At 43.2% G+C, this 27,426-nt stretch overlaps 1 protein-coding gene across 2 annotated transcripts in view; it reads right to left on the bottom strand.

Annotated features, from left to right (window-relative positions):
• The window catches only part of LOC124013699 (TBC1 domain family member 22B-like), a 183,674-nt gene extending 159,207 nt beyond the window's left edge, over window positions 1-24,467 (bottom strand). Inside the window, exons 1-5 of one of the 2 annotated variants that reach the window (XM_046328131.1) lie at window positions 23,714-24,467; window positions 22,750-22,806; window positions 18,814-18,997; window positions 18,405-18,642; window positions 16,686-16,850 (exon numbers count right to left, since the gene is read on the bottom strand). In XM_046328131.1, coding sequence (XP_046184087.1) covers window positions 16,686-16,850; window positions 18,405-18,642; window positions 18,814-18,997; window positions 22,750-22,806; window positions 23,714-23,775 — 706 coding nt within the window. In that variant the 5' untranslated portion in view covers window positions 23,776-24,467. The remainder of the gene's footprint in view (window positions 1-16,685; window positions 16,851-18,404; window positions 18,643-18,813; window positions 18,998-22,749; window positions 22,807-23,713) is intronic. The other variant, XM_046328130.1, reaches the window with a different exon arrangement.
• Between the last annotated feature and the right edge of the window lie 2,959 nt (window positions 24,468-27,426).

Genomic DNA, 27,426 nt, shown 5'->3' with positions numbered 1-27,426 from the left:
GGCTAGTATAAGACTATTTTGAAGATAAATACACAATGCAGAGAATGAGAGGATGAGAGTACTATAAACTAAATAACACTAATGGTCAATAGGGAATTGTCAATGTAAATAGGAGTTGGTTTTCAGTTCTAAACAGCCGTTTAGAATCTGTGAAATGTCACTCCTGAACTCAGAGCTACGTTCTGTACATTGAGTCTGGAGCAGAATACTGGTTATCTGGCCATTGGCCCAGTGGTACTGCAAGGACTTCTGATTGGTCAACCCCAGGCTAGGCTGGGGGGCTATAAATGGCATTCTGTTCCTTTGTTCAGTGGAGAAAAGCTGAGGAGAGGGGAGACTGAACAGCTACCTCCCAGCAGAACATCTTGACTTGTCCTTTTCAAATAAACCTATTTTTCTCCCCCTGATTTGCTTTGAAGTTTGTGTTACTGAAGAATAACATAAATTGCTAACACTTCTTGCCGACAGGTCAGGGCTTTGTGATGACCACTCCAATACCTTGACTTTGTTGTCCTTAAGCCATTTTGCCACAACTTTGGAAGTATGCTTGGGGTCATTGTCCATTTGGAAGACCGAGTTGCGACCAAGCTTTAGCTTCCTGACTGATGTATTGAGATGTTGCTTCAATGTATCCACATAATTTTACATCCTCAAGATGCCATCTAATTTGTGAAGGGCACCAGTCCCTCCTGCAGCAAAGCACCCCCACAACATGATTCTGTCACCCCCATGCTTCGTGGTTGGGATGATGTTTTTCAGCTTGCAAGCATCCCCCTTTTTCCTCCAAACATAACAATGGTCATTATGGCCAAACAGTTCCATTTTTGTTTCATCAGAGCAAAGGACATTTCTCCAAAAAGTATGATCTTTGTCCCCACATGCAGTTGCAAACCGTAGTCTGCAAACCGCTACTTTTGTACCCGGTTCCTCCAGCATCTTCACAAGGTCCTTTGCTGTTGTTCTGGGATTGATTTTTACTTTTCACACCAAAGTACATTAATCTCTAGGACCCAGAATGCGTCTCCTTCCTGAGTGGTATGACAGCTGCGTGGTCCCATGGTGTTTATACTTGTGTACTATTGTTTGTACAGATGTACGTGGTACCTTCAGGCATTTGGAAATTGCTCCCAAGGATGAACCAGACTTGTGGAGGTCTACAATTTTTTTTCTGAGGTCTTTGCTGATTTGTTTTCATTTTCCCATGATGTCAAGCAAAGAGCTACGGAGTTTGAAGGTAGGCCTTGAAATACGTCCATAGGTACACCTCCAATTGACACAAATGATGTCAATTAGCCTATCAGAAGCTTCTAAAGCCATGTCATCATTTTCTTGAATTTCCCAAGCTGTTTAAAGGCACAGTCAACTCAATGTATGTAAACGTCTGACCCACTGGAATTGTGATACTGTGAATTATAAGTGAAATAATCAGTCTGGAAACAATTGTTAGAAAAATGACTTGTGTCATGCACAAAGTAGAAAACAAGTTAATGATTCCAACCTAAGTGTGTAGGTAAACTTCAAACTTCAACTGTATATATAAACATAGAGATATATATACATAATACAACTTTTGACGTTAATGTAATGTTATTGTTAAGTGAGAAAACCACTCTGGGAAAGGGTGGAACAGCTCTTTCGGATGTGAGCATGAAAGAGATTATAAAATTGACTGTCTCGTGATATAAAAAGCCATTTCAAAGTAGAGCAGGAGACACGGGTGAAAAAGTCCGACGTGAACCCCACCTGTGTGCTCTCTGTCCCCTCCATCTATTCTCACACTGAATTGGGCATGGCAGATCAGGTTTCAAGCAACTGGTCAGGACTGCCTGTCCTTGAGTCAACAGATTCTGACAGCAGTGACGAACGATGTCTTAGGCCAACCAGAACACAGGCTGTAAAAGGGAGTAAAGACAAACCTCTAGAGACGGTGATCACACACAAATCAGCATCTCCAAAACAGTTGGATGAATGGTCAAAAACTTTTAAGTATTCACGAGACGTGGTTATCAGAGTTGTGCAGGTTCCGAGTGAAACCAACAACATTATTTGTTCAGCAAAAGAGAAACCTGGAGTATGTCCTTATTGCGGGATTTCTGGTCACTGGCAACGAGAATCTTGGAAAAGAAAACGGGATTTTATGAGAAGTGGCCAGGAGAAGAAGAGTCCGTTTAAGGGAAAATGGAAACAGGACAAAAGCCCCAATGACACTTATGGAGACATTTAAGAAGCTCTCTCCGGCTCAGCAGCAGAGATGCTATGGAGGTAAACTAATAAACTCCCTCTTACATCCCATCTCAGCTGGTGTATATATGAAATCGGATGGAATAAACGTGAACATGATGGTTAACTTTGCATTAGATTTGTTTTCGTAGATACGGGTGCTGAAGTCACTGTATTTCCCTTATCTTAAGCAAAACACATATGTCCTCAGCACACGGGCAAGAAGATGAGAGCAACGGGAGTAGGGGGAAGAGGAAGACAGATATGAAACAGACCAAACCATTATCAATTTCTATTGGTCCAATGAAGAATTATGCAGGAATCTATAGTTCAGAATCATGCTATTTGGACTACGAAGAACATTGAGTGTGGAACTTTGGATATGGAACCAGTGTGCTTGTCAGGTGTTGCACCACCTTGCACAAAACAATATCCCACTAGCATGGAAGCTATGGATGCTACTAAAGTAGTGGGTAAAAAGATCTATGGGACATGGGTATAGTTGAAAAGACACCATGTAATCCAGCTACTCGGATGTATCCTACAGATACCACATTACTTGAACAAGACGATGCTTAACTATTGCATACAACTCTCTAATGGGGAATAACCCCCGAGGGGGACATGACGTTGTGCCGGGACAGTGTGTGATGGTACAAAAATATGTGACAGACACATTAGGGCCAACATGGGAAGGTCCTTATCAAAGTTCGCTCATAACGAGGTCAGCAGTAAAAGTTCAGGGAAAAATCGCGATTGACACATGTCATTCATTGCAATGTTGTCGATATCGATGACAAAGCAGGGCCTGGAGAATAAAGAACTGATTGGTCCCCCGACTGGTAATCAATCTCGGGTGAAGAAGCATCGTAAGATGATCAGAACCTGATAAGCTTTTATGTTGTACACCGCAGTCGTCATATTAGGGATATCTAGGTGAAATGTCAATCTCTCTTGAAACCAGGACCTGGTCCTTTCACTTTTTTGTTTCCTTCGTTACAGGTTATGAGAATCCATCATCCGAGGCTGCAGCAATATCCCTCGACTGTACCTGAAATGATACAGGAAGTAGGTGGTGTTTCTATTTCTTACACAGCGATGCATCAGCAGGATGAGGGACACGGGGGAGTCAATACGTTTCTAGCCCTCTCTCTACACTATACCACAGTAGTCAATAAGAATTTGTTCTTAACCGACTTGCCTAGTTACATAAAAGGTCAAATAAAAACGTATCAAGGGCAGGCATTCCATGAAAGGCTATTCCTTTTAACCTTAGTGAAATATTGGGTATATGGAGAGATGTTAATTGGCATAAGGTGATTATTGGTAATAATTTGGATGAGAATGTTGGGTATCAACATGCGAGAGTACCTAGTTCTGCAGTTCCTTCCATCAATTGAGATTACCAATGACACTAATCAGCGACCACCTTACCTAGTTATTACACATGGCCCTGTTGGGTGGTTATGTTTTAATAGGTCACTCTCTAGGAATTTGTATCAACTGCACCAGGACGCATGCGTTTGTCAAAATAGGACAGTAAGTGTGATCAGACAACAGATCTAGCTATCTGCCTGTGACGGTACTAAGGTCGCGGAATGTCTAACGTCTGCTGAATTGACTCAGTAGTAACACTATGACTACTTTTTATGCCAATACCTTCAGTAATATCATCAATAATGGCATGATAGCTCCTAATGGGACTTACTTTATCTGCAGATCCTATGCCTATTCCTGGTTACCAAAGTTGAGGCAAGGGTCGTGTTATTTGGTATATGTCGTACCCTAGGGTAAGATGTTCTGTGAATTCTCTTTTTTCACACAGTCATAAATGTGGGATTACAGAAACGGAGAGATTCTCTGCGATTGATTTTCCCACTGATGGTATTTCTAAAATAGCATGGGAAGTTATTAATAAGGCTAGCTCTTTGGAAATCCTAGCTAATAGTACAGCTGAGAGTCTTGAGTTAATAACAGCTGAGATGGTTGCCATCTCGTCTGTGGCAATGCAAAATCGTTTGGCCCTTGATTATCTTCTGAATACTGTGTTTATATTCCTGATCATTCTGAGGAAATAACTAACCTAATCCAAAAGATCAGGACTGAAGGCGCTAAATATCATGATTACATTCCAGATGATCTAGGCTTAGTCATGTGGTTGTCTTCCACATTCGGTACATGGGGGGCTATAAATGGCATCCTGTTCCTTTGTTCAGTGGAGAAAACCTGAGGAGAGGAGAGGCTGAACATCTACCTCCCAGCATAACATCTTGATTTGTCCTTCTCAAATAAACCTATTCTTCTCCCCCTGATTTGCTTTGGAGTTTGTGTTATTGAAGAATAACGTATATTGCTAACACTAGTCAGTTTGGATATGTAATAAAGGAGCGACAACTCCATTTAAAAAGCAGATCCCGACTGCAGGCCTGGTATAATCAATGTTGACAGGCTTAGAATCACTGACTGTACCCTGCTGCCTGACCCGGCCTCCATCCATCTCTCTCATCCTCATCCCAGGACACTAGAATAATAGAGAGACAGATGAAGACATGCATCGGTATATGGATGGCTTTAAATCCTCGTATGACCTCGCCATCCTGGATTGCTGCCGTTTCGCAAGCTTAGACCCAACTGTGCTATTTTGTGATTATTTTGTCATTTATTTTTACTCTATTTTCATGAAATGTATCCTCTATTATTTCTTACAACCGACAAGAACTCTTGAACATCAGATTGGCAGTTACTTACCCCTAATCCGGCTTCTAATTCGACTCATCTGCCCTAGGCTCTCTCTGTAATTTTCGGGCTACCCGAAAGGGAAAACGCCGGCGTTACAGAGGCAAGAGAGGGGGATCCTGGTGAGATTAACGCGAAGGGAAAACCGGCCACCTCTTCCCTCCATTCTACTGGCTAATCTACAGTCACTTGATAATAAGATACATGACCTCCGATCTAAGATTTGCTACAAACGAGACTCTCGGCCCTTGCAAAAATATACCATGGTCCTACTATGATACTTTCACTTATACCATGATATAGTCAATCATGGAAATGTACCATGGTTTTAGCTTTGAAGTATGATGGTACTGCAATGATCCTAAATAATACCATAGTATTGCCTCATTGAAATAGCATGGTTTGAAACTGCATTACAAATTCAACCAAAAATTATCATACGGTACCATCTTTATTAATTGTGATTTACCGTTGTACAATATAATTATGCTTTAAATAAATAAACCCCACAAGGTCAAAAGAGGTTGGTTGGCATTATATTGATGAATTTATTTACCTGTATGGGCAAATTTCTAATAAAGTCAGAGGCAGGCTACCATTGTTGGTCCTAGTTTATCTGTAATGTCAAAGAAAAAGGGAAACTGTTGCTGTGAAAAAGGGGAAATACTTTCTGTATTAATAGTACTGTTTTTGTTGCTCATATTTGGGTTCCCTGTGTTGCCAACCTGAAATGTGGGAGAATGTGAGATCTGGTAGCCTTATCTTTGGAATTTTGGAATAATTTACAGAAGTTATAGTCAAGGGGTGCTGTGCTTGTTTTGGCCCACAGAGAGAGCTGCTCGCTCTAGTGGTTTCTTCACACTCTCTCTCGGTACAGTGGCTCCTGCGCTAGACTGCCTAGTTAGTGAGTCAGTGAGAGAACCACCAGAAAAACAAAATATTTTAAATGTTACCATTACGGTGTGAGAGTTATAAAGCATAGGGTATGAAACACCAAGTTAAGCTGATTGTAATAATATAGCCAATTGTCATTTTCCGATGATGTTTTGATAGTTTAATTAATTAATTAATGTCCGTTAGCATAGAAGATAACATCAGGTAAAGTTAGCTTCAGTCAAGCTAGCCTATCATAGTCATGGTGACAGGACCAACGAACATTCACACATAGTATAGACAAAGGGAAACATTGTAACTTGGTGTTTTTAGGGATATGTTTAAGCAACAAGGCCCAAGGGGGTGTGGTATATGGCCAATATAACACGGCTAAGGGCTGTTCAAAAGCACGACGCAACGTGGAGTGCATGTATACAGCCCGCAGCCGTGGTATATTGGCCATATACCACAAAGCGCTGAGGTGCCTAATTGCTATTATAAACTGGTTACCAACGTTACTGGAGCAGTAAAAATAAATGTTTTGACAGCCAATCAGCATTCATGTTTTTAACAACCCAGTGAATAATAAGAATTATATCATTAAAATGTATCTATGAGATAAGAATGTATACACTCTGCATGACCAAAAGTATGTGGACAACTGCTCGTCGAACATCTCATTCAAAAATCACGGGCATTTATATGGAGTTGGTCCCCCCTTTTCTGCTATAACAACCTCCACTATTCTGGGAAGGCTTTCCACGAGATGTTAGAACATTGCTGTGGGGACTTGCTTCCATTCAGCCACAAGAGCATTAGTGAGGACGGGCACTGATGTTGGGCGATTAGGCCTGACTCGCAGTCGTCATTCCAATTCATCCCAAAGGAGTTCGATAGGGTTGAGGTCAGGGCCCTGTGCAAGCCAGTCAAGTTATTCCACAACAAACCATTTCTGTATGGACCTCGCTTTGTGCACAGGGTCATTGTCATGCTGAAACAGGAAAGGGCCTTAGCCAAACTGCCACAAAGTTGGAAGCACAGATTCGTATAGAATATCATTGTATGCTGTAGTGTTAAGATTTCCCATCACTGGAACTAAGGGGCATAGCCCACACCATGAAAAAGAGCTCCAGACCATTATTCCTACTCCACCAAAAGTTACAGTTGGCACTATGCATTGGGGCATGTAGTGTTCACCTGGCATCCGCCAACCCCAGATTTGTCCGTCAGACTACTACTAGATTCATCACACCGGTAAACGCATTTCCACTAATCAAGAGTGCAATTATGGTGAGCTTTATACCTCTCCAGCCAACACTTGGCATTGTGCATGGTGATCTTAGGCTTGTGTGCTGCTGCTAGGCCATGGAAACCCATTTCATGAAGCTACCAACGAACAGTTATTGTGCTGACGTTGTTTCCAGAGGCAGTTTGGAATTCAGTAGTGAGTGTTGCAACTGAGGACATACGATTTTCAGCACTCGGCGGTCTTGTTCTCTGAGCTTGTGTGGCCTACCACTTCGCGGCTGAGCAGTTATTGCTCCTAGACATTTCCACTTCACAATAACAGCACTTACAGTTGACCGTGGCATCTCCAGCTGGGCAGAAATTTTGCAAACTGACTTGTTGGAAAGGTGGCATTCTATGACGGTGCCACGATGAAATTCACTGAGCTCTAAGTAAGGCCATTCTACTGCCGATGTTTGGCTATGGAGATTGCATGGCTGTGTGCTCGATTTTATACACCTGTCAGCAACAGGTGTGGCTGAAATAGCCGAATCCACTAATTTGAATCCACTAATTTGAATTTGTCCACATACTTTTGTATATAAGGTGTATGTTGGCTATTTAGAATCATATACGAGTAGCCAAGTCAGTTGAATGAGAGAGAGCCAACTGAAAACTGTATTGATGAGAGAAGTACCAGAAACTAACATTTTTAATTCTTCAAGGTTTCAGAATGCATTCTTCTCACCATACTCTATCCAGGTCCCAAGTTTTAAGAGGGTACATGACTAGACCAAGTGTGTTGTGGTTCACTATGAGCTAAAGGGGTTTAAGAGGGAACTAGGCATACGCTTTGCATTTGAAGTAGTCAATGTTGCATCACGTGAGTACATTTTTCATTTGTCATTTAGCAGACGCTCTTATCCAGAGCGACTTTAGGTAATGAGAGCATACATTTTCACACTTTTTCATACTGGTCCCCTGTAGGAAATGAACCCACAACCCTGGTGTTGCATGTGCCATGCTCTACCAACTGAGCTACACGGGACTAGCCAAGTACCATATTTTACTATGTTTTTGGTCACTTTCCCCCCAAAAACGGTGGGACACACAACATCATAATACATCATAATACATTGTAAACAACTACCATGCATTCATGTATGCTAGTACAAAATCATAGTATTTTTTCCATTGTTATTTGTACCAAGGTAGCAAGTCCAATTGAAAAAATTTCATGCTTTTTGGTCACTACCACGGCAGGAAAATACCATGGTACTTGTGCAAGTACCATGGTATTTTCCTGCCATTTTTATTCCCATTGTACATTTTTGTAAGGGGGAACTGCAATATTCTTTGTTTTTCATAAACATGTCTATCCAACTCGATGGATTCTCCATTCACAGGGAGGACAGGACAGTGGAGTCGGGGAAATTGATGGGGGGGGTTGCATCTTCATCAAGTCCAACTGATATGTTAATTCCAGCTCGGTGGAAGTGTTGACCCACTGCTCATTTATCTTGGAATACCTGATGGTCAAATGCCGACCTTTCTACCTCCCGAGGGAGTTTTCAGCTGTTGTCGTGAATGCTGTATACATTCCACCTCAGGCCAATAAAAAGAACACGCTGGCGCTTAACAAACTGTACAAGGCTATAAACAAGCAGGAAAACCTACACCCAGAGGCTGCCTTTCTGGTTGCTGGCGATTTTAATTTGCCGTCACGAAGACACGTGATGCCCAACTTCCATCAACACATCTCCAAAGCCACTATGGGTGATAAAGTCCTAGACGACTGCTTTTCTACCCACAAGAACAAAACCCTACCTTGTCTGCCATTCGGCAAATCAGATTGTGACTTACTTCCTGTTTACAAGCAGAAGCTCAAACAGGAAGTACCCGTGATTCACTCTGTTGAGAAATGGTCACCAGAATCAGAGGTTATGCTACAGGACTGCTTTGCTAGTGCTGATTGACGAGATAACCACCTCCGTCACCGGCTTCATTAGAAAATGCATCGGCGACGTTGTACCCACGGTGAGGGTTTGCTGCTTCCCCAATCAAAAGCCCTGGATTAACACAGAGGTTGTCGTTAAACTAAACAGGGCTACCGCACACAGAGCTATTGTAGACATCCCTGATGCTACGGTCAAAGAAAGGAATAAGTACAAGAAGGCCCGCTACCTACACAGAGTCATCAAACAAGAAAAAGAACAATATAGGAATAAGGTGGAATCCTATTACACAGACTCTGCCGCCCGCCGCATGTGGTTACAGTCCATTACGGATTACAAAGGAAGACCCAACCATGGTCTGCCCAACGATGCCGCTCTACCAGACGAACTCAATGAATTTTGTGCACGCTTTGACAACAACATTGAGCCTGGTGTCACTGACCCAGAGGATTTGGTGATCTCGCTCACAGAGGCCAACGTGAGAAGGGTCTTTAAATCAGGTCAACACCCTCAAATCCACAGCCCCCAATGGTATTCCAGGGAGCGTGCTCAGAGCATGCACAGAAAGGTTGGCAGGCAAATTCATAGTAATTTTCAAAATCTCTTTGTCCCCGTCTGTAATCCCCATGTTTAAGATGACCACAATCAATCCTGTTCCTAAGAACGTTAAAGCTTCATGCCACAATGACTACTACCCTGTAGCACTCACTTCTGTAATCGTTACGTGCTATGAGAGGCTGGTTATGGCACACATTAACTCCCTCACCACAGACTCCCTAGACCCACTCCAGTTTGCACACCGCCCCAACAGATCCATAGATGATGCAATCTCAATTGCACTCCACATTGTCCTCACTAACCTAGATAAGCGGAATACCTATGTGAGAATGACTACAGCTCAGCGTTCAACACCATTGTCCCCTCCAAGCTCGTCACCAAGCTTATGAATTTGTGTCTGAACACCCAAGGTCACTGGATCATGGACTTCCTGATGGGACAACCTCAGGTGGTGAGTCGCATCGGCACTTCGCTCCGCAGGTAGTATAACTTTTTCATTACATTTCATTATAGCACAACGGTTTGATTTGTCTAATCTTAGCAATTTCTTCTTAGCTAGCTACATAGCCGTCTTTGTATCAAAGATAATTGCGTAATTATCGTATTTCGACCCGTCCTAACGTAGTCTTCACTGCTCTGCCCAGCAGCTAGCCAGCTAGCCAGCTAGCTAACGTCCACCGATTAGCTGCAGTGTAGAAACTATTACACTCAACTGAACGACTTGATTAGGGTAGTGTTAGCTAGCTACATAGCTGTCTTTGCTGTCTTCGTATCCAAGATAATTGTGTAGTTTAGAGTGTGTAGTCTTAGAGTGATTATCTTAATTTACCGAGGTTAGCTAGCCAGATATTTGTCATCCTTAACGTAGGAGACTCTGCTAGCTAGACAACAGCTAGCCAACGTCTTCTGAATAGAACTCAACAACCCGGTCGCATTCACAGGTAGTATCACATTTTCATTTCATTTCATTACAGTACAACGGTTTGATTTGTTTGATCGTAGCTAGCTACATAGCTAGCTACATAGCCGTCTTTGTATCAAAGATAATTGTGTAGTCTAGAGCGATTTTCTAGGTTAGCTAGCCAGCTATTGTCGTTCTTTTAACGCAACGTAACATAATCAACACTGCTAGCTAGCCAGCTAGCCCCCGAATAGCAGCACTGTCGAAACTATTACACTCAACGTAACGACTATATTAGTGTAGTGTCAACAACGCAGCCACTGCCTGCTAGCCTACTTCAGCAGTACTGTATCATTTTAATCATTTTAGTCAATAAGATTCTTGCTACGTAAGCTTAACTTTCTGAACATTCGAGACGTGTAGTCCACTTGTCATTCCAATCTCCTTTGCATTAGCGTAGCCTCTTCTGTAGCCTGTCAACTATGTGTCTGACTATCCCTGTTCTCTCCTCTCTGCACAGACCATACAAACGCTCCACACCGCGTGGCCGCGGCCACCCTAATCTGGTGGTCCCAGCGCGCACGACCCACGTGGAGTTCCAGGTCTCCGGTAGCCTCTGGAACTGCCGATCTGCGGCCAACAAGGCAGAGTTCATCTCAGCCTATGCCTCCCTCCAGTCCCTCGACTTCTTGGCACTGACGGAAACATGGATCACCACAGACAACACCGCTACTCCTACTGCTCTCTCTTCGTCCGCCCACGTGTTCTCGCACACCCCGAGAGCTTCTGGTCAGCGGGGTGGTGGCACCGGGATCCTCATCTCTCCCAAGTGGTCATTCTCTCTTTCTCCCCTTAACCATCTGTCTATCGCCTCCTTTGAATTCCATGCTGTCACAGTTACCAGCCCTTTCAAGCTTAACATCCTTATCATTTATCGCCCTCCAGGTTCCCTCGAAGAGTTCATCAATGAGCTTGATGCCTTGATAAGCTCCTTTCCTGAGGACGGCTCACCTCTCACAGTTCTGGGCGACTTTAACCTCCCCACGTCTACCTTTGACTCATTCCTCTCTGCCTCCTTCTTTCCACTCCTCTCCTCTTTTGACCTCACCCTCTCACCTTCCCCCCCTACTCACAAGGCAGGCAATACGCTCGACCTCATCTTTACTAGATGCTGTTTTTCCACTAACCTCATTGCAACTCCCCTCCAAGTATCCGACCACTACCTTGTATCCTTTTCCCTCTCGCTCTCATCCAACACCTCCCACACTGCCCCTACTCGGATGGTATCGCGCCGTCCCAACCTTCGCTTTCTCTCCCCCGCTACTCTCTCCTCTTCCATCGTATCATCTCTTCCCTCTGCTCAAACCTAACCTCCAACCTATCTCCTGATTCTGCCTCCTCAACCCTCCTCTCCTCCCTCTCTGCATCCTTTGACTCTCTATGTCCCCTATCCTCCAGGCCGGGTCGGTCCTCCCCTCCCGCTCCGTGGCTCGATGACTCATTGCGAGCTCACAGAACAGGGCTCCGGGCAGCCGAGCGGAAATGGAGGAAAACTCGCCTCCCTGCGGACCTGGCATCCTTTCACTCCCTCCTCTCTACATTTTCCTCCTCCGTCTCTGCTGCTAAAGCCACTTTCTACCACTCTAAATTCCAAGCATCTGCCTCTAACCCTAGGAAGCTCTTTGCCACCTTCTCCTCCCTCCTGAATCCCCCCCCTCCTCCCTCTCTGCAGATGACTTCGTCAACCATTTTGAAAAGAAGGTCGACGACATCCGATCCTCGTTTGCTAAGTCAAACAAAACCGCTGGTTCTGCTCACACTGCCCTACCCTGTGCTCTGACCTCTTTCTCCCCTCTCTCTCCAGATGAAATCTCGCGTCTTGTGACGGCCGGCCGCCCAACAACCTGCCCGCTTGACCCTATCCCCTCCTCTCTTCTCCAGACCATTTCCGGAGACCTTCTCCCTTACCTCACCTCGCTCATCAACTCATCCCTGACCGCTGGCTACGTCCCTTCCGTCTTCAAGAGAGCGAGAGTTGCACCCCTTCTGAAAAAACCTACACTCGATCCCTCCGATGTCAACAACTACAGACCAGTATCCCTTCTTTATTTTCTCTCCAAAACTCTTGAACGTGCCATCCTTGGCCAGCTCTCCCGCTATCTCTCTCTGAACGACCTTCTTGATCCAAATCAGTCAGGTTTCAAGACTAGTCATTCAACTGAGACTGCTCTCCTCTGTATCACGGAGGCGCTCCGCACTGCTAAAGCTAACTCTCTCACCTCTGCTCTCATCCTTCTAGATCTATCGGCTGCCTTCGATACTGTGAACCATCAGATCCTCCTCTCCACCCTCTCCGAGTTGGGCATCTCCGGCGCGGCCCACGCTTGGATTGCGTCCTACCTGACAGGTCGCTCCTACCAGGTGGCGTGGCGAGAATCTGTCTCCTCACCACGCGCTCTCACCACTGGTGTCCCCCAGGGCTCTGTTCTAGGCCCTCTCCTATTCTCGCTATACACCAAGTCACTTGGCTCTGTCATAACCTCACATGGTCTCTCCTATCATTGCTATGCAGACGACACACAATTCATCTTCTCCTTTCCCCCTTCTGATGACCAGGTGGCGAATCGCATCTCTGCATGTCTGGCAGACATATCAGTGTGGATGACGGATCACCACCTCAAGCTGAACTTCGGCAAGACGGAGCTGCTCTTCCTCCCGGGGAAGGACTGCCCGTTCCATGATCTCGCCATCACGGTTGACAACTCCATTGTGTCCTCCTCCCAGAGCGCTAAGAACCTTGGCGTGATCCTGGACAACACCCTGTCGTTCTCAACTAACATCAAGGCGGTGGCCCGTTCCTGTAGGTTCATGCTCTACAACATCCGCAGAGTACGACCCTGCCTCACACAGGAAGCGGCGCAGGTCCTAATCCAGGCACTTGTCATCTCCCGTCTGGATTACTGCAACTCGCTGTTAGCTGGGCTCCCTGCCTGTGCCATTAAACCCCTACAACTCATCCAGAACGCCGCAGCCCGTCTGGTGTTCAACCTTCCCAAGTTCTCTCACGTCACCCCGCTCCTCTGCTCTCTCCACTGGCTTCCAGTTGAAGCTCGCATCCGCTACAAGACCATGGTGCTTGCCTACGGAGCTGTGAGGGGAACGCCACCTCAGTACCTCCAGGCTCTGATCAGGCCCTACACCCAAACAAGGGCACTGCGTTCATCCACCTCTGGCCTGCTCGCCTCCCTACCACTGCGGAAGTACAGCTCCCGCTCAGCCCAGTCAAAACTGTTCGCTGCTCTGGCCCCCCAATGGTGGAACAAACTCCCTCGCGACGCCAGGACAGCGGTGTCAATCACCACCTTCCGGAGACACCTGAAACCCCACCTCTTTAAGGAATACCTAGGATAGGATAAGTAATCCCTCTCACCCCCCCCCTTTAAGATTTAGATGCACTATTGTAAAGTGACTGTTCCACTGGATGTCATAAGGTGAATGCACCAATTTGTAAGTCGCTCTGGATAAGAGCGTCTGCTAAATGACTTAAATGTAAATGTAAATGTGAGGGTAGGCAACATCACCTCTGCCACGCTGACCCTTAATGCAGGTGCCCCACAGGGGTGTGTGCTTAATCCCCTCCTGTGCTCCCTGTTCACCCACAACTGTGTGGCCACGCATGAAACCATTATCAAGTTCGCTGACAGCACAACGGTAGTTGGCCTGATCACCAGCGATGATGAGTCAGCCTACAGGGAGGTCAGTGACCTGGCAGTGTGGTGCCGGAGCAACAACTGCTCCCTCAACATCAGCAGGACCGGGGAGTTGATCATGGACAGGAAACAGAGTGGGGGGGGGGGGTGGCACGCCCCCGTCCACATCAATGGGGTGTCTGTGGTGCAGGTAGACAACTTCAAGTTCCTCTGCTTCCAAATCACTAGACTTGGTCCAAGCACACACACGCGCAGTCGTGAAGAAGGCGCGACAGTGTTGCTTCCCCCTCTGGAAGTTAAAAAAATGATTCCACAGCTGTACCATTGAGAGCATATTGACTGGCTGCATCACTGCTTAGTATGGCAAGAGCAACGCCCTCAATTGCATGGAGCTACAGAGGGTTGTGCGGACAGCCCAGTACATCACTTGGGGCGAGCTCCCATCCATCCATCCAGGACCTCTATCAGGTGGTGTGAAAATAAGGCTAGGAAAATCGCCAACCACCCAAGCCATAGACTATTTTCAAGTCTGACACCAACAGGCTCCTGAACAGCTTCTCTCCCAAAGCAATACGACTGATAAATAGCTATAAAAAGATATCTACACAGACTATCTTTTTTACCTTTTATTTCAATCTTGCACTGTCTCTATGCACACTCACACACACTGTCACCCCAACACACACACACACACACACTCACTCACACATAATATGCACATACATTTATACTGACTCTACACACCCGCTCACATACAAACTGCTGTTACTCTGTTTATCTTATCTTCCATCCTGTTGCCTAATCCCTTTACATATCTACCTCCATCACTCCAGTATCCCTGCCCATGTAAATATGGTATTAGAACTGAACAGTATATTGTATGCTTACTTACTTTGTGTATTTCATATTCTTATTTCACCTGGTATTGATTATTGCATTGTTGGGTTTTGAGTTTGCAAGAAAGGCATTTCACTGTACTTGTACATGTGACATTAAAACTTGAAAAAACTTGCCACTGTTTGTGTATCAACTGAGCTCTATATAGTGGTCCCTTCTTTAGTCATGAGCTGTCCAGGTTAAATGTGTCTATTGAAAAGGAACAGGTGGCAAAAAAAAAGGTGAACCTGTTATGGTCTTTGCCTTTCAAAATCGGACGTGGTCTTTTGACATTCAGCGCGTCACTTACCCCACTCCTACGCCCACATATGTCTCTGCACAACCCTGAACCACCTCATGACTTGTAGCTCACCTCAGGTTGTATAGACTAGACAGACAGTTGGTGACAATAAGCCTCACTAAATGGATACAGCTAGTGGGTTGAATCAGCGCTATCACAATGACTCAATAGCATTGACTCCCTCACAGGTATAACCTCACCAAGACACCTTCACCTCTGGCTCAGGCAGAACGACAGAAGCTGAAATCATTGAGGCGGAACAGACAGCACACACACAATCACACAGGACATTCAGAGCATTACAAAAGACGACTGCAGGGAAAATCATCAAGGGTACAAGAGGGCTAAGAGTGAGTCTGACAACACGTACACACTCGCGTACACGCCTGAGCAATTCCAATGCAACTCACTAGCGATCTGCCCCCATGCCTTTCCAGGACGGAGCTGATAAGACAGACAGATGCTGCAAGATTAGGGGACTGACAAAGAACAAGACCTTGAAACTTATAGGAGAACAAGTGAGAGTCAAAGAGCGAATAGACTCCTTCAAATCACCCATAGAACTTTAAAATCCTCCACAGAATAGCCCGTAGAAGTTGAAAGCATAACCAATAAAACTTTCAAATCGGCCATATAAATGCCCATAGAAGAACTATACCAAAGCTACTGCCGTTACCCCATTATGGCCTTGCATCACAAGTTAAGCACCATCTCATCTCATCCAGGCTGCATCACATCTAGCGGCGCACAATTGACCCAGCGTCGTCCGGGGTTTGGCCGTCATTGTAAATAAGATTTGCTCTAATTGGCTTGCCTAGTTAAATAAAGGATAAATAAAATAAAAAACATCTCAAAGAAGTACAGTAGAAGTAAGCTAAAGAACGAGCAAGTAAAAACTAAAATCATCATTTGAATCCATTGGATTATGCATGGTGACCACTGGCCAGATGGCAGAGTTTAGTTCCCCCTCAGCTATTCATATGGCATCGTTAGAACACCGCAGATGTTTCACTGCTTGATTTCTCAGATGGAGTTCAATACCACAGAGCTGGGAATGGTGTTTTCAAAAAAATTTTAAAAGAGGATGTCTTTATCTTAGCAAGGTGAGATAGAGAGGTGTTGTAACTCAAAGCAATGATACAGGATCAGATATCTTTTCCCCCCAAATGGTTTAGTTCAGGATTGGGGTGAACCTGTGTGGTTAAGTGGTAACGTTCCTACACAAAGCACATATCAGAGCTTCAAACGTTGTGGGTTCAATGATCCCTATGACCACCATTCCTACAGGCGTCTGATCTTAGATCTGTAATTAATATCCAGAAACATACCAAGGTCAGTGTTGGGTCCAGCCAGGACCTGTCTGAACTTGTCCAGGCGAGAGGCCTCTCTCTCTGTCATGGCTGGGGTCCCGGAAGTGTTCTGGTCAGCTATACGAGCCACCATGGGGATGGTGGGCCGGTGGGGCAGGGACTGCTGTCTGTGGAGCGACACATCTGGATAAACAGAGAGAGGGGACAGATACTGAGAACAATAAACACGCAGACACACACAAAGATGCACACACACTTGGTCACACGCAAAAACACACAGACAAACACGCACACACACCTGTTGGAAGCACCTTTCCTCCGAGAGCACCCATTGAAGTCACACGTCAAACAGACACACACAAATACCACCATTCTCCATTCCAGCAACAGAAAACCGCGAATACAGGCAATTACAGGGCAGAGTCTAGTTTTTTCCCAACAGCAGAGGGTAGAGGACAGTGGAGGACCCAGAGAGGGTGTAGAGTGCTGCAGGGTCAAGGTCAGCCCACTCTCTCGCTCTCTGTCTGTCTGTCTGTCTGTCTGTCTGTCTGTCTGTCTGTCTGTCTGTCTGTCTGTCCATTAGCTGAGAGCAGCCTGAGTGCAGGCTGGGTGCTGAAGCCTAATGAAAGCCTTGCAGTGGGCCATTATCTAATATAGGACTAGGCAGCTGGGTCCACAGAGACAGACCACAGCAGCAGACAACAACAACACATCAGAAGGTAGGGAGGCAGGGAGACAGGGGAGTGCCAGGTTAGACAGACGGGAGAGCATAGAAGTGGGTAGAGAGGAGCTACCAGATAGACACAACAAGATTATAGTGATGTGACTAAAGGAAAATGAACACTGCGGTTTTATGTGATGAGTTGAGCTCAAGGTGGCAGCTTTGTTTGAACACAGCATGCAAAGGGGAATGTGTGAGTACTATCACTTCATGCAGACAAAGAACAAGAATTGAGGGGGTAGCTCAACAGGCACTGCATTATCACCATGATTTATAATTTACCCAAACACTACAGTTGACTCAATAATAGAGAACAGAACAATCAGAGATAATATGTCGTCTCTCACAGGAGGAAGAGGAGTGTGTGAGCAGGGGGCAGTATGTATGTGTGTGCACGTGCATCTGTCTTCGTGTGTGTGTGTGTGTGTGTGTGTGTGTGTGTGTGTGTGTGTGTGTGTGTGTGTGTGTGTGTGTGTGTGTGTGTGTGTGTGTGTGTGTGTGTGTGTGTGTGTGTGTGTGTGTGTGTGTGTGTGTGTGTGTGTGTGTGTGTGTGTGTGTGTGTGTGTGTGTGTGTGTGTGTACTGAACAACACAGGTGAATGGAGCAGACACGAGACAGTATCTGCTCAGCCAGTGTCTCCTCCATGGAGATAACTACTGGTGTTAGGGCGGCTACGGGCTGCTTTCTTATCTCCTGCACCACCAGACAGCAGGCAGGCATTCCCTACAGCACAACACAAACACCACCCTCTGCTGCCGTTACTACACTTACAAATTAACATGAAAAGCCTAACAGGCTCAGAGCAGAGGCAAGGAGAAAGGAAATATTGTGTATAGAAGGAGTGGGTGGAGACTGGAGACAGTTAGGAAGTTGAGAGTCGCATCTGTCACCTCACCTGAAGCTTACATTTGTTTGTTTGTCTGTTTGTTGATTGATTGATCGATAGAGAGGACGAGAGATAGAGAGCGGGAGAGCGAGACCGAGAAGTGAGAAACGTGCGACAGATGTCAACTTACCCTTAGGTGATCCGATGGGGGCCTCACTCAGTGACTTCACAAGTCTGCCATCGCCAAGCGGGCTGGGCTCAGAGGCAAACGACACCTCAGGGGTTGATTCCTCTCCTTCCTCCCCCTGCTCTTCCTCTTCTTCCACCTCTTCTTCATTTGCGTCCTCTTCCTCTCTCTCCTCCAGCTCTGACGCTTCGGCATCGTCCTGTCTCTGCTTCTCCTGCTGCTTGCTGTGGTTCTCGATAACCTGCATAATGATAATAACAATACATTACATTTTTGAACTCCTTACAAACAGCTGAATGTATTATAAGGGCTTATATGTTAACATAAAAAGGACATATGAGTGCATAATAAGCGCCTTTGAAACACCCAAGGATGACTGACTGCTGTGTATGTTTTTACATCACAGAATCACCTTGTTGGCGGTTTCCATGACGACCTCGATGTTGAGGTTCTGTGCGGCCATGGCGAGTAGCTCGTCGTCGTCGTCCCCCACGTCCCAGGCATCGCTGGTGATGCTCTCAAACTCCTGGAAGGTGGTGGCTTTCTTTGGCTTCCCTCCCGGTGTCGTCTGGGGCTTGTTGCCCGCTTTGATTAGACTGAGAGGGAGAAACATAAGGAGAAGTTTAGGGTACTAGAAGTCATCCAAAACATTAAAAAGACATCAAAAAGCACCAAAAAGATTAATGTATTTTCAAATGCATGTTATTTTTGCAGAAGGTGGAAGGGGTTGGTAATAATGGTGATTTGAAGGACAGGTGTAAAACTTAGAAAGGATGAACAGAAGGGCCATGAAAGATTAGGACAGGGAGCCAAATTCACTCTGGAAAGGCAACTTCAAACAACCTTGCTGTCCATTAGATGGCATTAAGATTCAAATGCCAAATACAGTTTGTCAAAAAGTGCCTACTTTAGCCAAAGAGCATAATCTTGTACTAAATTCCAAAAATGCACGGGTGCTTTTTAAGTTATATTAGTCAGACTGCAGGTGCGACTTTGATATTGACAGGCTACGGATGGATATTCTCACGTTGACGCAGCAAGCCAATGTTGAAAATAACTGACTGACGATAATGAGAGAAATTAGACAACCACAAAACCATTCCACAAGGACAATCAATGAGTCAGCATCTATTTAAATTATTTCAAAATGGTTATTGTAAAAGGTACACAATCATTGCGAAGAGATTAAATCAATTAAAAATACAATCTCACAGAAAACCTTCCTTTGTGTATGAGAGATGTTTTCTTCAGGGGGAAAATGTAATAAAAAGTCTATTGAAATGTATCCTTTTTCCTCTCATGTCCATGAAACTCAGGTGTGCACCAAAGATTGAAAAACAGCGCATGTGGAAGAAGAGAGGGAGGGGGGACCCTTCCTTTCCATCTAATTATTTTCATTCAAAACCAAGCATTAGCATAACAAAAGCAAAGCCAAGTTCAATATGACTCTGCCTGTCACTAGCCCACTCCTGACAGGTGATAAAACTATGGAACTCAGCCTAACAATAACAAGTAACTGAAATAAACCCCTCTGTGGACATCAACCACATGATTAAACTTGCTGCACTTTAATCTCAATGGCAAAGCAACAAAAGCCTATTACTGAAGATCAGCTGCTTCGTGTATTTCCGCTCCCTCCTTGTCAACCCACAACCAACAGTTGGGAGAATATACTTGGTATACTGGTATGTGAGCAGATGGGTGGAGATTCAGAACTGTGCTAGACTGGACTGCACAGCCCAGAGAGCCAGCAGAGAGAATATTATACTGTTACGTATATAGAGTATTTGATTAGGCCTAACTTGGATCTGTGTGTGTTAATCTAAACAGATGTCAAATGGTGATAAGACAGATCATAAACAAATATAGTCGGTGCCAGGCAGCCTGAGAAATAAGCCCTTCTAGGTATCAGTCTGTCTCTGCTTTAGGGAATTTCCATCAAAAAGGACACATGAGCACCGACATGTGAAGTTCATAGGCACATATAAAATTGTGTCAATTGAAAGCTATATATTTGGGGGAAATTAAGGCATAGATACATTTTTCAACCATTTTCCATCTTAAAAATTCAGCATAGTCAAGGCTTTGATTTCTGGATAATCAAATGGAAAAGGGCCTCCCGAGTGCCTGAGACGTCACTACAGATCCGGGCTTGGTCCCGGGATGTGTCGCAGCCAGCCGCGACCGGGAGACCCATGTGGCTTGGCAGGGTCGTGTTTCAGAGGACACACGGTTCTCAAGTCCGTGCGGGAGTTGCAGCAATGGGACTTGACTGTAACTACCAATTTGATATCACAAATATTGGGGGGTAAAAAGTTAAATAATAATTATAATGGGATAAAAATCTACGAGAAAAAGTAATCGACGGTGTTAGAAATACATCAAAAGACCATAATGTTGATGTATAGACCCCTGACAACTAATATCATATTAGTATTGGAGAAATTGCTTACCTTCAGTAAGTTTAAGAAATATTGTCTTGTACCTTGTATTTCTGTTACCAAAAACTGATACCTTTAAGATATTTTCAAATTACTCTTCCTCATAAGGCAGGACAATGAAAGTTAGCAGAAGTAACAAGGAATGGTAGACCTACCAGTAGTTAGTCATTTTACTGATATACATTTTGTTTACTAATTATTATGTAATTAAAACTCATAATCATATAACCCCACGAAAAAAATGATGTAATGGAATACCTGCAACTGAATTGGCTACAATGGGAAATAATAAGTCACAAACCACAGTCACCTTCTATTGTCCTCCCTTCCACTGGCACACTTATGTTCAGCTCAAAATTAATTTCTTTGTCTTTCTGTCGTCTGGTAGTCTAACCAAGTGTTAAAACAGTCTGAGTCCCAGTTAATGTCTTACTGACACCTACCCATGACCCCTCTCTCTTTCCCTCTTTTCATTTACATTAACTAGCATCCTCACCCACTGAGCACCGACCAGCACCGGGCGTTCATGAACATTGAAAAGTAGTTCACATTTGGTCAGGACACCCTGGCCTTTGAAGTTAACACCCAGACAAAACGGACTGGACCAAATCTGAACCAACTGTATCGTAGAAGTAAGTGCAGATTAGTGAGTAGAGCACAATAGAGTACAGTCCAATACAATAGTACAGTATAATATTAGGGCAGTAGAATACAGTACTATACTTTACTGAACTCTGCTGTATTGGACTGTCCTCTTCTGTGCTTCGTAAAATATGAGGACAATATCATATCCATAATTATGCATTTCTGTGTAGTACAGATCAAGGAGCCATGTTGTAATGCCATTACCATACTTATATTACCGGGTGTAAATCCCACTCACTGACTGTAGTTCAATAACCAAAATAAAACAAATTCAAACAAGGTGCCATGTCATAGCTGACACCACAATTTTTCTGCAGACATCTTTGAATCTTAATTCAGAACCGATATTTTTCAGTTCTTGGAAAATGTGGTCTCATAAAAACCTAAGGGAGATGTTACCGTAATTCCGTTACCATAGTCATTGTGAATAGATTTGTATGGTCAGGTCAACTTTGAATCAATGTTTTTTGTTTGGCATACATTTGAAAGTGAAAGAAACTCAGTCAAAGCTTAATTCTGTTACCGTGGAATTGCCCTTTAGCCAATCTGCTGTTGTCTTGGCAAGGCAACGATGTAGCTATTGTTGATTAAACTGTTAGACAGCCAGGCTAAAGTGGAGCGGACATAATTCCCTATTCTCAATCAAGTCAAACGGGTGCTTAAAAAGACAGTCAAACTAGGACATGCAGTGTTTCTGTAATTACAATAGCTTTAACGCATAGATCACACTGACAGCGTCAACGCACAAAATGGTATGAAGCATCATCTGGATATCTGTGCAAAAGTTCAACATTCACCTTCTGCTACCATTTCTGTCAAGCCATACAATTTGATGCATATGTTCGATAAATACAATGTATGCACCACACAGAATGCACTGAAACTGCCTCTGAAATGCAATGCTGCAAGGAAAACACAGAGATCCATTGGAAATGAATGTACTTCTGGTACCAAAACGGAATGTCGCTGTATGAGGCTTAAGGAAGTTACAATAGCATTGAACGTCGGCCTCAGTATTTTCTGAAAGTGCTAAACACACCCAGTTTATTGACTGGATTTTCAGGTACGTTCACTACTTCAACCTGAATGACCATCTTAAATCCCCAAAGGACCAACAGTCACCATTATAGAATATGTCCCAATATTATAGAATATGTCCCAACGTTATTCCCTATATTGTGCATTACTAGAAGGAAATGGGGTGCCATCTGTGACTCAGACATACTGTTGGGCCTATACAGTACAACTAATCAGACACTTACTTAGCATGCAGAAGAGGGTCGAAAGGAGGATGTTGAGCCCCATACACATGTTGTATGCTGTGGAGAGGAAAGAAAACACAGTGACCAATTGCTATGCTTTGACAAGAAATCTATTGAATGAATGTATTACTGTATTACAGTGTGTTATAGTGAACAGTGGATAACACATCTCTGTCAACTATATAATAATAATAATAATAATAATAAATGCCATTTAGCAGACGCTTTTATCCAAAGCGACTTACAGTCATGTGTGCATACATTCTACGTATGGGTGGTCCCGGGGATCGAACCCACTACCCTGGCGTTACAAGCGCCATGCTCTACCAACTGAGCTACAGAAGGTAAACTAATGCCTTGATTCAGTTAAAGTGCACTCCAATAAGGAGCAAAGTCGTAGAGCATGAATGAGCAGACTAACTTTGGTTTACTCAGGTTTAATTTGAAAACAACAGAAGATGGCAATGTGATGCCCCATTTCATTATTTGATGAGCATGTAAGTTAGCTAGCTAATCTAAATGTGAAGTTACTTGAAACATGGCTACACATCAGAAAGAAGTTCAATAAGTAGTCTTATTTCATTGTTGGTGTGTTTACAATACGCTCTGACAACGAGTCAGTTCAATCAGAAAAGGCTACTAGCTAGCTAAATGAAAACCCTAGCAAGTTAGCGAACTGGCTAGCAAGGAATGTTAGGCTGGTTAGCTAAGCTAGCTGTTTACCTATCCGACTAAATTATACTAGCCTTAAGCTAGCAAATGGCTGCTGATATGTTCACTGAACTCACTGTCACATGCACACGTTTGACAACCCCATAAAGTATAACATAAAGCAAGAAATCATTCTTGGTTATGTCTTAACGTTACAGTCAGTGTGATATGCATTTTCAGATTCAATTGTGCAACGTAGCTAGCTATCAAGCAGTGAGTAAATGTAGCTAACAAGAAGGAACACGTCACTAACCTGCCAGGGACCTTAGCTGTGTTTCTTTTCCAGAATTGTTTCTTGTTTCCGTCAGTTGACATTTTACTTCCCCGGTACAATATGTCATATACACAAAATTGCGAGTGTTGTTAGCTATAGCTTTTAAAACGTCTAACGAGTGTTTATTTACACCCAGTTCCCTCCGCCATGTTGGATCTGGGTTCCTCTGAGCAAGCCCTGCAGGGATTGGTCCGTTTCACATTTCCTAGCCATCGCCCAATCACAAGTACGATCTACCGAAAGTGATTTGAGACGCGGTTGACGCGGTCAGTTTTCAACTATTGTCAGTTTCTGAATTCACGTACTAGCATTTTACCTCATAAATCTAATTGTGCTAATGGCAAAGTTTCACATTCATACATGTAAATTCACTAATAAAAAAAACACTCTTCCGTGATTTCTATAAGGAATTCGAGCAGTACATTAAGACTATTCTACATTATTCTAATAAGAAAGCTGTTAAAACAATCAGTATGTGTGTTTCTTTTAAGGTCTTTGTATAATCTGTAATTTGTTGTAACGTTACCCCTAGCATATGGTATCATTGTCTATGTACTTATTGTATGTATACAGACTTTTCAACATTGGTATTAAATCAAACAAATGTAAAAATGAATAACATTTTTTTATGTGCTAATCTACACTAGAAACTCGGACATATCCGACTACTTTCCTGGTTTAAATTATTTACGTGCCGCGTTGAACGATTCAGCAAATCGGGCATTTCCAAAGTTCATAGTTCCGACTAGCTTTGTGAACGCGGCAAATGTCGCCGAGGTATAATGTTGCGTTATCATGGTAGTCGGAATAGGAAACTCGGAAAATGTCCGACTTTTATTTTTTTATTAACAACAAATCAATACAGGAAGTACATGTAGTAACACACGCATATATAAATAATATACAAAGGACAATTGGGCTAGGGGGTACAATATCACATTACACAAGGACCTTAAGGGACATACATACACTTATAATTCTAACAGCTTTTTTGTTAGTAGAGTATTTAATTGTCTTAAAATATAGTTCAATGTATTTTTGTAAGGTAAGAAAGGGTGGTGTTTTGTTTGTAAATTTACATTTGTGAATATGATATTTGGCCAAAATAATAATTACATTAATTGCATAAAATAGTTTCATCTTATTTCTATCGTAGGTAAGAATACAAACAGTACATCTCTCCATAATAGTGTAAACTCTTCATAAATGTGTTCAATTATAAATGTCTTTCCACAGTTTCCTTACATGAACACAATGCCAAAAAAAGATGCAACACGTTTCTTGGTGGTGATTACAAAAAGGTACAATTTGAGTTTGTTTTCCTTAAACTTCTTCATATAGTGGTTGGCAGGATAATATTTATGAACAATTTTGTTAACAAGTAGGTATGTGTGGCAACATCCAAACTTTTTCCCAACAGATATTATCAATGAAACCATTCCAATAAGGCATGACATAAGGTCATGGATACAACATCCTACTGAAACAAGGTTTGTATCGCTCTGTTGTTGAACGGACCAAAAGGTAAAAAAGCTTTCCTACTGATGAGTCAACAGGATTAATGGAAGGTAGGCTTTGAGGGACAGGTCTTGACATGTTCCTGAATAATAAAGCAGCACATGAGGGAATGGCATCTAAAACAATTGCAAAATCTTTAGGTGTTACAGGGAACTTATAAAGTGATAAGAATTCCTTATAACTAAGTAAAACAACCTCTGCATTTAGAAGATGGCTCACCAAGAGGATATTATTTCGGAACCAATATTCTAAAAACAAATAAGTATTTTTATACAATATATCCCAATTATTCCATATATAATATATGTGTGGAGAAAAATTATGCTTATAAATTATGACCATGACAAGAAAACCTGCAGATGAAAAGCAGAAAGTTTCATTGGAACTTTGTCAATATTATAATTGCAAACCAACATGAAGTTAAGGCCACTTAAAGTAAAGAAGACATGGTGAGGAATAAAATTCCACATAGAAGTAGGTCTTCTTAGGAATTGTTTTATTCAATTGATCTTAAAAGTATTATTTAAGGTAGTAAAGTCCAGAAAATTCAGTCCACCAAGTGTTCATTACAACAGTCTTCCTGGTGTAATGGGTACGGTTTCTACACAGAAAGCTGAAAAGCATCTGGTCTATCTCCTTGTTTATTTTACTGTCAAGATCTAAAAACAGAGCGCCATATGTTAGCCTAGAGATACTTTCAGCCTTGGTTATTAGGACGCTTCCTTTTAAAGATAAGGCAGGGTAGCCTAGTGGTTAGAGCAGGGTAGCCTAGTGGTTAGAGCATTGGACTAGTAACCGAAAGGTTGCAAGTTTAAATCCCCGAGCTGACAAGGTACAAAATCTGTCGTTCTGCCCTTGAACAGGCAGTTAACCCACTGTTCCTAGACCGTCATTGAAAATAAGAATTTGTTCTTAACTGACTTGCCTAGTAAAATTAAATAGCTGTTGATTTAGCTTCTTCTGGGGTTTTTTAATAAGAGGAAATGTCCGACATCATTGAACGCAGTACGTGATTAACGAAAAGCAGTTAGCAAGTCGGACATTCCTAGTTTCCTAGCTCAGACTAGCACTTAAACACGGAATAACATGAACAGTCAGAGCGATGAGAATTTCCTGTACATAGAGGCAGATAGTCTAGTGGTTAAGAGCGTTGGGCAAGTGGCATAAATTGGCCTAAAAGTAATATATAAAAAAAATATCAGAGGTTTGGACGATTCACAAAATACAGTTGAAGTCGGAAGTTTACAAACACTTAGGATGGTGTAAATAAAACTAATTTTTCAACCACTCCACACAAACTATAGTTTTGGCAAGTTGGTTAGGACATCTACTTTGTGCATGATACAAGTCATTTTTCCAACAATTGTTTACAGACAGATGATTTCACTTATAATTCACTGTATCACAGAAGTTTACACACACTGAGTTGACTGTGCCTTTAATCAGCTTGGAAAATTACAGAAAATGATGTCATGCCTTTAGAAGAATCTGATAGGCTAATTGACATAATTTCAGTCAATTGTGGGTGTACCTGTGGATGTATTTCAAAGCCAACCTTCAAACTCAGAGCCTCTGCTCAACATCATGGGAAAATCTAAATGAACCAGCCAATACCTAAAAAAAACTGTAGACCTCCACAAGTCTGGTTCATCCTTGGGAGCAATTTCCAAATGCCTGAAGGTACCACGTACATCTGTACAAACAATAGTACGCATCATACCGCTCAGGAAGGAGAGGTGTGAAAAGTGCAAATCAATCCCAGAACAACAACAAGGACCCTGTGAAGATGCTGAAGGAAACAAGTACAAAAGTATCTATATCCACAATAAAAACGAGTCCTATATTGACATAACCTGAAAGGCTCCTCAGCAAGGAAGAAGCCACTGCTCCAAAATCGCCATAAAAAAGCCAGACTACAGTTTGCAACTGCACATGGGGACATATGAAATGTCCTCTGGTCTGATGAAACAAAAATGGAACTGTTTGGCCATAATGACAATCGTTATGTTTGGAGGAAAAAGGGGGATGCTTGCAAGCCGAAGAACACCATCCCAACCGTGAAGCACGGTGGTGGCAGCATCATGTTGTGGGGGTGCTTTGCTGCAGTAGGGGCTGGTGCACTTCACAAAATAAATGGCATCGTGAGGTTGGAAAATTATGTGGATATATTGAAG

Source organism: Oncorhynchus gorbuscha, linkage group LG25 (assembly GCF_021184085.1).
Source record: "Oncorhynchus gorbuscha isolate QuinsamMale2020 ecotype Even-year linkage group LG25, OgorEven_v1.0, whole genome shotgun sequence".
Classification (NCBI taxonomy): domain Eukaryota; kingdom Metazoa; phylum Chordata; class Actinopteri; order Salmoniformes; family Salmonidae; genus Oncorhynchus; species Oncorhynchus gorbuscha.
This window is presented reverse-complemented; position numbering and strand designations above follow the sequence as displayed.